Source organism: Ammospiza caudacuta, chromosome 28 (genome assembly GCF_027887145.1).
Source record: "Ammospiza caudacuta isolate bAmmCau1 chromosome 28, bAmmCau1.pri, whole genome shotgun sequence".
NCBI classification, from domain to species: Eukaryota; Metazoa; Chordata; class Aves; order Passeriformes; family Passerellidae; genus Ammospiza; species Ammospiza caudacuta.
This window is the reverse complement of record NC_080620.1, coordinates 4139490-4151742: the sequence shown is the minus strand read 5'-3', so window position 1 is coordinate 4151742 and position 12253 is coordinate 4139490. Positions and strand designations below refer to the sequence as shown.

At 60.9% G+C, this 12253-nt stretch overlaps 2 protein-coding genes across 3 annotated transcripts in view; one reads left to right on the top strand and one right to left on the bottom strand.

Annotated features, from left to right (window-relative positions):
- Positions 1–5258, top strand: CBARP (CACN subunit beta associated regulatory protein). The gene is made up of 9 exons (XM_058821191.1): positions 1–68; positions 937–1082; positions 1184–1245; positions 1484–1649; positions 1717–1891; positions 2050–2202; positions 2482–2689; positions 2795–2978; positions 3306–5258. Exons 1-9 carry the CDS (start codon positions 21–23, stop codon positions 4486–4488), a joined length of 2325 nt encoding a protein of 774 aa, XP_058677174.1. The 5' UTR covers positions 1–20; the 3' UTR covers positions 4489–5258.
- Positions 5259–5803: 545 nt separating this feature from the next.
- STK11 (serine/threonine kinase 11) overlaps positions 5804–12253 on the bottom strand; it is a 31870-nt gene continuing 25420 nt past the window's right edge. For both annotated transcript variants that reach the window (XM_058821112.1, XM_058821113.1), the window contains 3 exons: positions 12046–12239; positions 7830–8055; positions 5804–6478 (listed from right to left, as the gene is read on the bottom strand). In XM_058821112.1, the coding sequence (XP_058677095.1) occupies positions 7841–8055; positions 12046–12239 (409 nt within the window). In that variant the 3' untranslated portion in view covers positions 5804–6478; positions 7830–7840. The remainder of the gene's footprint in view (positions 6479–7829; positions 8056–12045; positions 12240–12253) is intronic.

The following is a 12253-nucleotide window of genomic DNA, read 5'->3' as shown; positions in this document are numbered from 1 at the left end:
CGCTCGGGCCGGGACGGACCATGAGCGATGACCCAACACCCTGGGACAACGCGACCGAGAGCGCCACGGTGAGTGCTGCTGTCCCTGCCTGCCCTGCCTGCCTCGGGCGCCCCTCCCCGAGCCGCCAGCCCGGGGGTCCCGCGGGACGGGGGGGATTCATGTCCGGAGCTGTGGGGTTCTCATAAGAGGGGGATTCATGTTCGGAGCTTTGGGATTCTCATGGGAGGGGGATTAATGTTTGGAGCTGTGGGGTTCTCATAAGAGGGGGATTCATGTTCGGAGCTTTGGGATTCTCATGGGAGGGGGATTAATGTTTGGAGCTGTGGGGTTCTCATGGGAAGGGGGGATTCATGTTCGGAGCTGTGGGGTTCTCATGGGAAGGGGGGATTCATGTCCGGAGCTGTGGGGTTCTCATGGGAAGGGGGGATTCATGTCCGGAGCTGTGGGGTTCTCATGGGAAGGGGGGATTCATGTCCGGAGCTGTGGGGTTCTCGCGGCTGCCGTAGGGCTGGAGCCTTCGCTCGGGTGGGGGCCCCGCTGTCACCCCCTGCTCTGCCAGCGCTGAGTGGGTGACAGTTCCCAGTGCTCTGTGTCCTGCTGGGATGCTCTGGGGGTACTGGGGGTCCGGGGCCCTGGGCGCTGCTGCCGGATCAGCCCCTCTCCCCCGGGTGGGGCAGGCTTGGGGGTCCTGTCGCCGTCCCCGTCCCCGTCCCCATCCCCGTCCCCGTCCCTATCCCCATCCCTCTCGCACTCGGAGCGGGGGCTGGGGCGGCTCAGCCTCCCCGGTTGCCGTTGCCGTGGTGCACGCAGGGCCCGGGGGCGGCGGGGGGCGGCGGCTCCGGGGGCAGCGCTGGCGTCAGCGCGGCGGGGGCAGGTTCGGGGTGCGCCGGGGTCCCCCGGAGCATCCCCGCGGCTCAGCCCCTCGGCCCCGGGCAGGCGGTGCCCGGCGAGGTGTCCCCGCAGGATGGGTACGTGCTGCTCCTCGCCCTGCTCTCCATCTTCATCGGGGGCACGCTGGTGCTGCTCTCGGGCATCCTGATCATCTGCCGCCGCTGCTGCGAGGCCGATCGTCGGCACTCCAGGTGGGCCAGGGGTGAGCACGCCGCTGTCCCCGGGGTGTGTGGCACTGCAGGGAGGGTCGGGGGGACTGGCACGGGCACCTCTGATCCTCCTCCCCCCGCAGAGCCAGCGATGATCCTGAGAAAACCAACACCACTTACCTGGATGACTCGCAGCAGGCGCAGGGTGAGTGACCCCAGTGCTGATCCCCCCAAACTGCATCCTGAGTTTTGGGGAGGGGGGTGAGGCAGCTCCTGGGCCCTCCCAAGGGGAGCAGCGACCACCACACACCCCTTGTGCCATCCCTGGCTGTGAGCAGGAAATTCCAGGCTGGCATTGAGGCCATGAGTGCAACAAGTTTGCCAAGCCTCAGCTGGGGCACACCGCGGTGGGGGGAGCTGGTTGCTGACCCCCTTCTCTGCAGATATCACTGGCAAAGCAGAGGACCCCGAGTGCCTGTCGTCCTCCAGCTACCGGGATGCAGAGAGTGAGAGGTTCCTGTCCTCCAGCTCCTCCACTGCCCGGCGCGTCTCCTTCAACGAGGCCGCGCTCTTTGACCAGGGCAAGAAGACCCAGGAGAAGGGCAGGAGGTGAAGCTCTGGGCTGACGGGGGGACAGGGGGTTGTGGCTGCCCCTCCTGACCCAGCTGTCCCACAGGTACACGCTGACAGAGGGGGATTTCCACCACCTGAAGAACGCGCGCCTGACTCACCTGCACCTGCCGCCGCCTGCCCTCAAGATTGTCACCATCCACGAGTGTGAGTCCAGCGAGAACAGCCTGGCCATGACCCCCCGCCTGCCCCCGCCCAAGCCTGGCCTTGCCATCTTCCAGGTGAGCTTTCAGTGCCCGAGGGACAGATGGGACATCCTGCGGCACCCCAGGGAGGCACCGCTGGGCCTCAGGGCATTGCTGGAAGTAGACCCAGGAGATGCTGGGGTGCAGGGGGCCCCCATTGTCCCCAACCCCCCTGAGCGTGCTCTGCTTTACAGCCCCCTGCAGGAGCCCTGCCCCGGCCAGTGCTGCCCAGCCATGCCGTGGGCCCCAGCTCTGCCCTGCCCGGGGACACCTACAACTCCACCGTGGACACCAGCTTCACAGAGGCCAGCCCGTCCGCCTCCTCCGACTCCGGGGAGGGGCCTTCGGTGAGTGCTGGGGCAGGACTGGGCAGGGGAAGGGGCTCCCAAGGGTTCTGTCCTGCTCCCTCCCTGCTCCATGGATCCCATCCCTGCCCCCTCGCTCCGTGCCAGGGCTCAGGAAGAGTCGTGGGCATCCAGCTAGAAACAGGCTCTGCTCCCTGCCCCGGGGGACATTTGTGCATCTGCTGCAGCCCAGCTCTGACAAAGGAGCCGAGCGGGATGCGGGGGGGCTGGGGAGGCACGATTGGGTCCGAGCGGGCACTCACGGCCCCCCCGGCCCCCCAGTTCACAGCAGCACCCAGGAGCGGGAAGGCGGCGGGGGGAGGCAGTGCCGGCCCCGGGGAGCCCCCCCAGACCCCCCCACAGGGCACCGTCCTGCAGTTCTTCACCCGCCTGCGCCGCCACGCCAGCCTGGACGGGGCCAGCCCCTACTTCAGGATCAAGAAGTGGAAGCTGGAGAGCACCCAGCGGGCGTCCAGCCTGGACACCAGAGGTGGGGGTCAGCGAGGGGGCTGTGCAGGGTGGGGGGACACGTGTGGGTGGGGGGATGCTGCTGCCGCTTGGGTTGTGCCCCCCAGCCCTGCCCTGCGCCCCCCAGGATCCCCCAAGCGTCGGCAGTTCCAGAGGCAGCGGGCGGCCAGCGAGAGCATGGACCAGGAGGACCGGGACCCGCACCAGACCGACATCATCCAGTACATTGCCCACACGGACGACGTGTCCTTCCACCCCGCGGGGGGCCCCTTCCTGCCCTCCCCCGCCAGCCCCCCACCCTCTCTCGGCAGGTATTTTTCAGTAGATAAGAGGGGACGGGGATGGGTGAGCACCGGGAAGGCACCGAGGGACCCCGCGCTGCCCTGGGCATGGGGTGCTCCCACCTCTGCGGCTCTGGTGGGGTGAGGGGTCTGGGGTGAGGGGTCCGGGGGGCGCTGGTGATGGGGAGGTTGGGTTGGGGCATGGGCACGGTGGTGGCAGCAGCATGGAAACAGGATGCAGGAGCGGGTGGCACCATGGCGCTGCTGTGGATAGAGCCTGCCGGGGCTGGGCTGGCACATCCCTGCCCGTCACCTGCGGGGTCTGTCCCTGACGTGACACCGGGGTGCTGCCCGCAGGCTAGAGCCAGGAGAGGGGGGCGCGGGCAGCCCCGGCGAGCCCAGCGTGCCCGAGCAGCCCAGCGCCTACCACGACATCTGGAGCCTGCGCGCCTCGCTGGAGCTGTACGCGGCCTCGGAGCGCAGCAACGACCAGGACTCGGTGCGCAGCGACGGCGGGGACAGCGTGTCCTCCGCCAGCGGAGTGCCCCCCTGCCCTTCCCCTACCCTGGATGAGCCCGAAGGCCCCGAGGAGAAGTTCTGGGCTCGGCCCAAGGCGGAGGAGTCGGAGCCCGGCACACGCAAGCTGCTGCAGATGGACAGCGGCTACGCCTCCATCGAGGCGCCCAGCCGGGGGGGCGAGGAGGGTCCCCCGAAGGACCAGACAGCCTCCGAGAAGCGCATTTGCTTCACCAGCGCCGGGCGGAAAGGAACCATCTTCGAGAGCTTCGAGGGCCGGGAGCCGGAGGAGGAAGAGGAAGATGAGGAAGAGGAGGAGGGCGGGAGCAGCACCCTGGGCGCAGCGGGTGGGGGGGGACACCTCCGTCCCCACAGCCCCCTAGCCTGGTCCCCGTACGGGCAGATGTTCCCGGGCCGGGAGGGGCTGCCCCGGCGGGATTACAGCATCGACGAGAAGACGGACGCGCTGTTCAACGCCTTCGTGCGCCACGACCCCCAGTTCGACGAGTCCCCGCTGCGGGGCAAGCACCGCTCCCGCACCCACCTGCGCAAGCAGTGGCAGCACACGAAGCAGTTCAGCGACCCCGGCGTGCGGTACCCGGCGCTGGAGCGGCACCGGACGCCCCTGCGCCGCGGCGACAGCGCCAATTACCCGCTGGACTCGCGGTTCCACAGCCCCCTGCCCCGCATCGTCAGCGCCGGCGATGAGGAGGCGGCGGAGGCGGCCGATGGGGTCCCCCCTGCCCCGGCGCTGCCGGACCCCGAGATCCAGGTGATCGTGGAGGAGCCCGGAGAGGCGGCCCCCGAGCCCAAGGCTGGCTCTGAGCCCCCTGAGGACGATGACTGCCCCGGCTCCGGGAGGTGCTTGGGGCTGGGCTCCGGCTCGGAGCTCATGGACAAGATCGCGGGCGGCCTGGAGGAGCGGCTCTATGGACACCTGAGGAGAGCGGCCGAGAGAGAGACCCCCGAGTGCGCCGTGGCCGTGGCTGCCAGCGATGCCTCCCCCGACCACAGCACGGTCTAGGCCCAGCATGAGGGGGAGAGACCCCGGCACAGGTTCAGGGCTTCATCCCCTCCTGCTGCCGGGTGCCGAGGCCAGGAGAGCACATGGGGACCCCTGGCTGTGACCCCAGCACGAGGGTCCGGTAGCGTGGGGTGGCCGAGCCCCCCGGCTCCCATAGCGAGAGCCTGGGCTGGGGGAGCCCCGGGGGTCGGGGCACGGTGGAGAAGCCGAGGGGTCAGCGCTGAGGGAACTTTGCTGAAGCCCCCGTAGCTCAGACCTTGGCTCTCGCCTCTCTCCGAGGTTTTACAAGCAATAAGCCTCTCGTCCGGCCGGGAACGTCCCCGCAGCCAGGAAAAGGGGCCGGAGCTGGGTGTCCCCAGTGGTGCCACCCTGGCCAGGGGGCGGTTTGGGGATGGGGCAGTCACCTCCTCAATCCCAAACCCCCTCCCCACAAGGTCTGCAGGGAGCCTGGGATCTAAACTGGAAGCAGGGGGATTCTACAGGGGCTCAAACTCCTCCTGGGGGACCCCAGAATGGCAGCCCAAGGGTTTGGGGGGAAGGATCGGCCCTGGGGACCCCAAAAATACCCCCAGGAGGGGTGAGGGTGCCCGGTGAGAGCAGAGAGGGGCATCCCCAGCATGGGCTGTGGGTGACCCCCCGTGCCCCCCAGGAGCTCAAGGATATTTATTGATTTTTACAGAGGCGGCTGCTGCTGCTCCGTGGTGGGGGAGGCGGGGCGGGGTGTTCATTTTTTATTGGGTTTTTATTTGTGTTTCAAAGGACGGGTGAAAAAAAAGAGGAAAACAAAGAAACTGCCCCAGCCCAGCCCTGGCTGTGGCACCTGGGACTCGGCAGCAGGGGGGGGGACAGGCAGGGCCCCCCCAAACCCCCATTGCATGCGAGTAGAGGCCGGGTTGCCCCTTCCCTCTGTGCAGGCTCTGCCCAAAGCTCTCCCTCCATCACCTCTGCGTTTTTAAGTCTATAAACAAAGGAGAAAAACCAAAACCAACCGTGACATCTCTGAGCTCTTTTCTTACCTTTTGGGGGTGGGGTGGTGAGGGTAGGGGGGCTCCAGGCCTGGCATTGCCCCATAAATGTAGGGTTTGCCTGGGGGGCTGTGCCCTTCCAAAAGGAAAAGGAAAAGGAGGGGCTGGTCATACCCCTGACCCCGCCTGCTGCAGGAGGAAGGACATGAAACCCACCTGCTGTTTTCACTTTATTTTTCTTTAAAAAAAGAAAAAAAAAAAAAAAAAAAAAGAAAAAAAAAGGGGGAAGAAAAGAAAAAAAAAAAAAGGCAGAAAAAAAAGCCAAGTGGCTGCCACCACCCTGATCCCTTTGGAGCTCAGATTCCTCCTAAGCTCTGAGCCCTTCCTGGGCCCTGTTCCCTTCTGAGCCCCTCCGAGCCCCCGTGCAGCATGCAGGTGTAATAGAGTTCTGCTTTGTTTTAATACCTGTTTTTTTTTGGTTTGTTTTTTCCTCATCTGGTTTATTTTAACACATCACGATGTGTAGGAATCTCTAAATATACCGCAAATATAAACAAAAAACAAACAAACAAAAAAATTAAAACAAAAAAAAAAAAAAAGAGAGAGGAAAATATATAATATATAACAGTAGTCTAAAACATAAAGTGCACGGCAATGGCTTTGCACGACTCTACATGGCCAGGGGGCCCCTTGACCCCTCATCCCACCCTTCCCATCGCAAAATTAAAAACAGAATCAGTGTCTTGATTGGCAAAGAGTGATCGGGGGGTAGGGGGCAGCGTCCCGGCAGCTGCAGAGTTCAACTCCCAGGTGTCCGATGGGATGGGCAGGGAGGAGGGTGTGGCCACTGCAGCTTCGTGTCCTGGCGCTGGCCGGAGCAGGGGGTGCGGGCAGGGAAGGAACGGGGGGGCTCCTTGGTTGGTTTCTTCTGGTTTCCTTTTGGATTGCAAGCACAGTCCAGTCCCAGGAGAGAGGCAGAGCTGGGGCAAGGAGGGGGGACACAGGCTGGCCCGGGCCCAGGGATGCTGTGGGGAGAACAGAGAAAAGGGGGTTAGGGATGGAAGGGGATGCCCAGTTTGGGGTGCTGGCTGTGCTTCTGCCCTGCACCCTGCTCTGGGGCTCCCTCTGGCACCTTGGGATGGGAGCGAGGGGTTTGGGATCCCTGTGCTGTCCCTGGAAGGTTTTAGGGAGTCCCTCAGCCAGGTGAGCCCAGCAAAGCAAAACCCCTGACTAGGAATTGGTGCCAAGGAATGTAATTTATGCCAAGGAGAGGAGCAATCCCTTCCTTCAAAAGGTTTCTAGGCTAAGGAGGGGAGTGACCCAGCCAGGCTTGGGGCAGGAAGGGGCAGGAGCAGCAGCAGGTCCAGGGGAGCCCCATCCCAGGCTCAGGCTGCACTGACTCCCCGCAGGTGACTCACTGCCCCCATGAATTAAAGATGGAGCTGCCACGGGCCTCTGACAGCTGCAGGGGGAGGATCCGGCTTTTATTTCGGGCTTTTTTCACACCACAAAGCTGGTCGTGATCCAGGAGATAACAGAGCTCAGCCCCAGCAGCGCCGTGACGAGCATGAGGCCGGGGGCGGATGAGGCTGAACATGACTCACTGCTGGCTCCGTTATGAATGAGGGGTGGGAAGGAGGGGACAGGGCTGGGAGCTGGGGAGGAAGGAGCTGCAAGGAGGGGGGGAAAGCAGGGAGAGGGCTCAGCTTCCCCTGGAAGTGGCTTGGGCATGGGTGACAGGGCCAGGGGTATGTCCCATGCCCCATCCTGGGGCTCAGCATCCCTCTGTGCTCCCCAACTCCAGGTAGGTGGTGAGGCTGGGAGCAGGGCAGAGGAGCCTTAGTGCCAAGGAAAAGGGCTCAGCATCCCTTCATGCTCCCCAACTCCAGGTATGTGGTGAGGCTGGGAGCAGAGCAGAGGGGCCCTGGTGCCAAGGAAAAGGGCTCAGCATCCCTTCATGCTCCCCAACTCCAGGTAGGTGGTGAGGCTGGGAGCAGAGCAGAGGGGCCCTGGTGCCAAGGAAAAGGGCTCAGCATCCCTTTATGCTCCCCAACTCCAGGTAGGTGGTGAGGCTGGGAGCATGGCAGAGGTGCCAGGGAAAGGGGGTGGCATAGCACAGCCCAGGAGGGGACAGAGATCACTACAGCACCTCTCACATGACAGGGCAGACTAGAGCAGAGCCAGGTGGGCACAGCAGGGCATTGAGAGGGGCTCTGCACCCCCAGCACCACAGGAAATCCAAGCCCCGGCTACCAGGAACTCTGCAGAGGGACGCTCAGGATCCAGACTACAAAACACCCTCAACTCCCTCGCCCTGCCCACAGCTCAGAAACCCCCCAGCTCCCTCGGGCAGGGCCCAGAGTGCCCCAGCAGTACCTGGGCAGAGCTCACTGCTGCTTGCAGGTGGAGAGCTTGCGGATCTTGCTGCTGGCAGAGCAGGCCTTGCGGGAGGGGTTGGAGGAGGCGCTGGCGCGGCGCTCGCCCTTGGCCCTGGCGCTGCTCAGCTGCCCCGGCTCCGTCCCGTTCATGCACAAGGCCTTGGGCAGCCCCCTGCCGCGGCTCTGCCCGTTCTGCCCGGCCTCCTCCTCCTCAGGCACCTGTCCTGCAAGGGAACGGCCACAGTCAGAGGGGGCAGCAGAGCCGCCATGGATCCTGCTCCTGTTCCTGCTCCTGTTCCTGCTCCTGTGAGGGATCCCCAACCCCGGATGTGCAAAGCCAGGTGTTGGGGAAGATGAAACAGGAAAGCCTTATAAATATGATTGCCTGGCAAAAAGATTTTGAGAATATGGAAACTGTAAGTGAGATTGAAATGAAAGCAAGCTCTGAGATCCCTTAGTTACTGAACAACAGGAAAATAATGGCGTGGCTGAAGGCAACCCCCTTTTGATGGAACACCCTCTGCTTGCTGACAGCTCCAAGGGTCAGAGCAGACCCTACTGGTTTGGCAGAAGGAGCCCAAAGAGGAGTTTTTAGGGTTTAAAATGTAGCACAGTATGGTAATGTAACGATTCTTATAGGCAGTATGCAAATGCTATAGGATTTGTATATTGTACTAGATTGGTTAGTGAGAATTAGAATATTCAATACAGAAGAAGATTTATTGTATTGTAATGGGAACCTCACTCTCTTACCCCTTTTGCTCTCTTACCCTTTTTACTCTCTCCCCCTCTCTTCTCTCAGCCCTGCTCTGAGCTGTGCCTGGCAGCTCCCAGCAGGGCCCTGCACCCAGGCCCTTTGCAATAAACCTCAAATTCCATTACCTGGCTGCAGAGATCTCTCATCTCCATCCATCCTGACCGTCCTACCCCCAACACTCCTACAGCTGGGAGCCTGAGACTGCACCTGTGCCCTGCCCCAGAGCTCAGGCAGCAGCTCAGCTCCTCTGGGAGCAGAGGGGCAGCAATGGACGAGGTCACCCCTCTTTCCTCCTGCCTTCTGTGCAGGTCCCAGCCCCAGGTACCAACCTGGGGGTGCCCAGGGGCTGGGAGTGTTTGCAGCCTCTCCTGGCAGGGGTTCAGCTGTGTCACTGTCCCCTGAGGGAACACCCCATGGGTGTCATCAGCCCTTCTCCATCCTCAGCTCCATGTGACTCAGCAGAGCAGGTGAAGAGCCATTTCCAGAGGCATCTCCTGCTGCCACAGCCGGGGTTTGGGTCACATCCCCTCACTCAGGGAGTGACACAGGGATGTGGCTGCATCCCAGGGTGGGATGAACAGGAGCAGGGAGCAGCCCCCAGCCCAGCACAGGCTGAGGAGAGGCTTTGTCAGGCCCCTGGCTCCCCCCCACCGGATCCAGCCGAGGCAATTTCCTTCCAGCAGGAACGTCACGCTCCAGGGCCCTTCAGTTATGACTCAGAGGTTTGAGTGGAAGCAAAGGCTGTAAGACGATTATGTATAATTTTCTTTAAAGGATGCTCAATCCTTTCTCTGCCAAGGCTGGGCAGGACGTCAGCTCCGCTTGCGCCAACCATCACCCCACTGCTGGCACCTGGGGGGGCACAGGGCTGCTGGGAGAGCTGCTGCTCCTCTGGGGAACACATTGGGGGTCCCACCTCGGACCCCTGAGCCTTGCCACTGCCAGAGATGGGGAGGGAGGGGTGTATCCTGAGTTACACATACAATTATTTCCTCCTGGATCTCCCCCTGTACCCTCCCAGCGTTACCACAGCTCCCAGTCACTGGCTTGGGGCTGCTTACCTGAGCACTCCTGCCATGAGAACAGACAGGGACTGACTGACCAGGGACAGCTCCTGGGTGCTGGCAGCCAACCCTGGCACTGCTGGAGCTGGTGGCACCTGCAGTGGCACCACAGCTCCTGGTCCAGCCCAGCTCACCACAAGGGATCGCAGTGATGGAGGTGCTCTGGCCCCCAATGCCTCTGGCACTCAGGCAGTGACTGGCACAGCAGGAGGATCAGGAGCACAAAGCTCATGGATTCCTCCAGTGCCTGACCCCTCTGGAGCCCAGAGGAACCACCAGCAACCAGCTGATGGCTGGAAAGGGCTCAGGAGTCCAAGTTTTAGAAGGGAAACATGGGACCAGAGCTTCCAGGCATGGGGCTCCATGGGTCAGGCTACAGCAGCCCAGAGCTCCAGGCTTTTCATGCCATCCCTCCATCCCACCAGCACAACTGCAGAGCCTCAAACAACCCCATTCAGAGCAAAGCTGAGCACTTCTCCTTCCCCTCCCTCAGCTGAACTCGGGCCAAGTCAATTAACATTTCTGACTGGGGAGGGAAAAAGAATCTATCCAAACAGCTCACTTGTCTTTTGTGTGACTCTTCCCTCCTCCCCTCCTTCCCCTGCTTCAAAAGCACAGTCCCGGGAGTCTATTATGGATATCAAGGAGGGAGGTGAATCGTGAGCTAATTTTACCTCCTTCACCAATGACAGTTGCTGACGTTCAAATTAATGAAAATAAAAATTCAGCACGGGCTGAAGTCTTGGCAACTGCTGCCCCCGCGGAACCGCTGACCCAGCGCTGTGTCTGCCCGAGCAGCTCCTGCCCACCTCACCCTCACCACCAGCAGGGCTAAAAATAATATAAATAAAGGCAGAGCTGAGAGAGGAACCAGCAACGTGGCCTGCTCATCCCTGCCACCCCTCACATTCTTAATGGCTCCGCATCCAGCTCATTCAGGCACCAAAAAAGGTTTCAAAATAACACAGCAAAGAGGCTTTGAATTGCTGTTTGTCAGACTGAGCACACAGGCACGGTGAGCAGCCAGGAATGCAGTTTCCTGAGCACCAGGCTTGGCTCAGAAGCTCCAGTCCTGGCTGTGTTTTCCAGCCTCAGACTGAAAAACCCAGGAGGAGCAGGTGCTGCAGGATGGGGCTGCAGCAGAGGAGGGGTTAATGTAGGACAGGAAAGAGCAGAGCTCAGCTTCTAGACCTGAGGCAGCACAAAAGCACCAAGCAAGACCAGGATGACCACATCCCTTCACTGCACAAGATGGGGAGAGGATTGTGCCTCCAGGCCACAGCCATCCTCTCCTCCACCCTCTCTGGATGGGATGTTTAACACCGATTGAACCAAGGGCTTGGAACATTTACATCTCCCCACAGAGCTGCATGAATCTTTAAATAACCCTTTAAAAATGAAAGCACTTCCTCAAAGCCCCTTCTTCCTCTGAAGAACACAGGATTTAATGAGGTTTCCTCTTTCCCCCCTCCCTCTCAAACCCAACAGCCACCCCCAGCCATGAGTCACTCACACTCCTGCTCTGGCTGCCCAGCAGAGCCACAGCTGAACTCATCCCCCATGCACACGGGGGCTTTTCATTTATATTTCAATATGGGATCACTGGGCAGGTTCAAAGAGATGCTGCAGGAAGATTTCGGTGGAAAAATTCACATTTATTCCCTCTGCAGCTGCCCCCACCTCTGCAATGGCTCACAAACCCACCGAGGGTCTGTGCTGGGACCTCCTCACCCTGCTCCTCCCATGAGTGTTGAGGGGATTCCTGCCCACCACAAACTCTGCACATCCCACCTCAGCAGCCCCTCTCACCCTTTAGATCTCTAATTCCTCTGAAACAGCACAAGTTACATAGAGAACATGGAAGATCTGCCTGTCATCTGCCATGACAGCTCTGATTTGGGTTTAAACGCTGCTGTTTGTATGAGGAGGGTGAAATTCCTGGTGTCAGTGTGATCCCTAACCTCAGATACCTGCCTGCATGGCGCTCACCCTGCTCAGCTGGGATGGACATGGAGCTGGGGAAGGCAAGGACCAGGCTGGGACCAGGGGATCCCCCAGGTGTGCCACATACCCTGAAGGCAGAGTCATTTCAGGGCTCTGCTCACAAATAACTCATTCTAGCAAAATTGGTCCAAAGAATTAACTGTGCTGAACAGCAGAGCCCAGCAGCAGCTGTTGGTGGGAGATGGGAGGAAGCTGGCACAGGGGTAAAACTGGGATGGGTATCCTGGTTGATCAAATAAAGGACTGAGGAATCTGGAGCATCATGGCTCACTCACACCATTCCACAACCGAGAATCTCCTCTGCTGAAAGGATCATTCAGACCTCAAGGCCTTTCCTTAAAAAAGCTTTAAACCCCCCCAAAAATCCCCCACAACCATTTCTCCCCTACCTGGTACTGTGAAGTCCTGAGTGTAGATGATATCATCTTCAATGTCATACAAGTCATCATCCTCTTCCTCATTGTAGCCATGCAGATCCTCCAGGTAAGGCACCGCCGTCATGCTCCTCCACCTGTCCTTTGTCTCAGGGCTGGGAGGGATGGGCACCAGCGCCTCTGCCTGAGCATGTTTCTTCCTAAACCAGCTGCAGAGAGCCCA

Coding starts and splice junctions, on each gene's coding strand:
- CBARP (XM_058821191.1), top strand. CDS start 21: ATGAGCGATGACCCAACACCCTGGGACAACGCGACCGAGAGCGCCACG. Junction 2,203..2,481: donor ACTCCGGGGAGGGGCCTTCG/GTGAGTGCTGGG, acceptor CCGGCCCCCCAG/TTCACAGCAGCACCCAGGAG. Junction 2,979..3,305: donor CCCCCACCCTCTCTCGGCAG/GTATTTTTCAGT, acceptor TGCTGCCCGCAG/GCTAGAGCCAGGAGAGGGGG.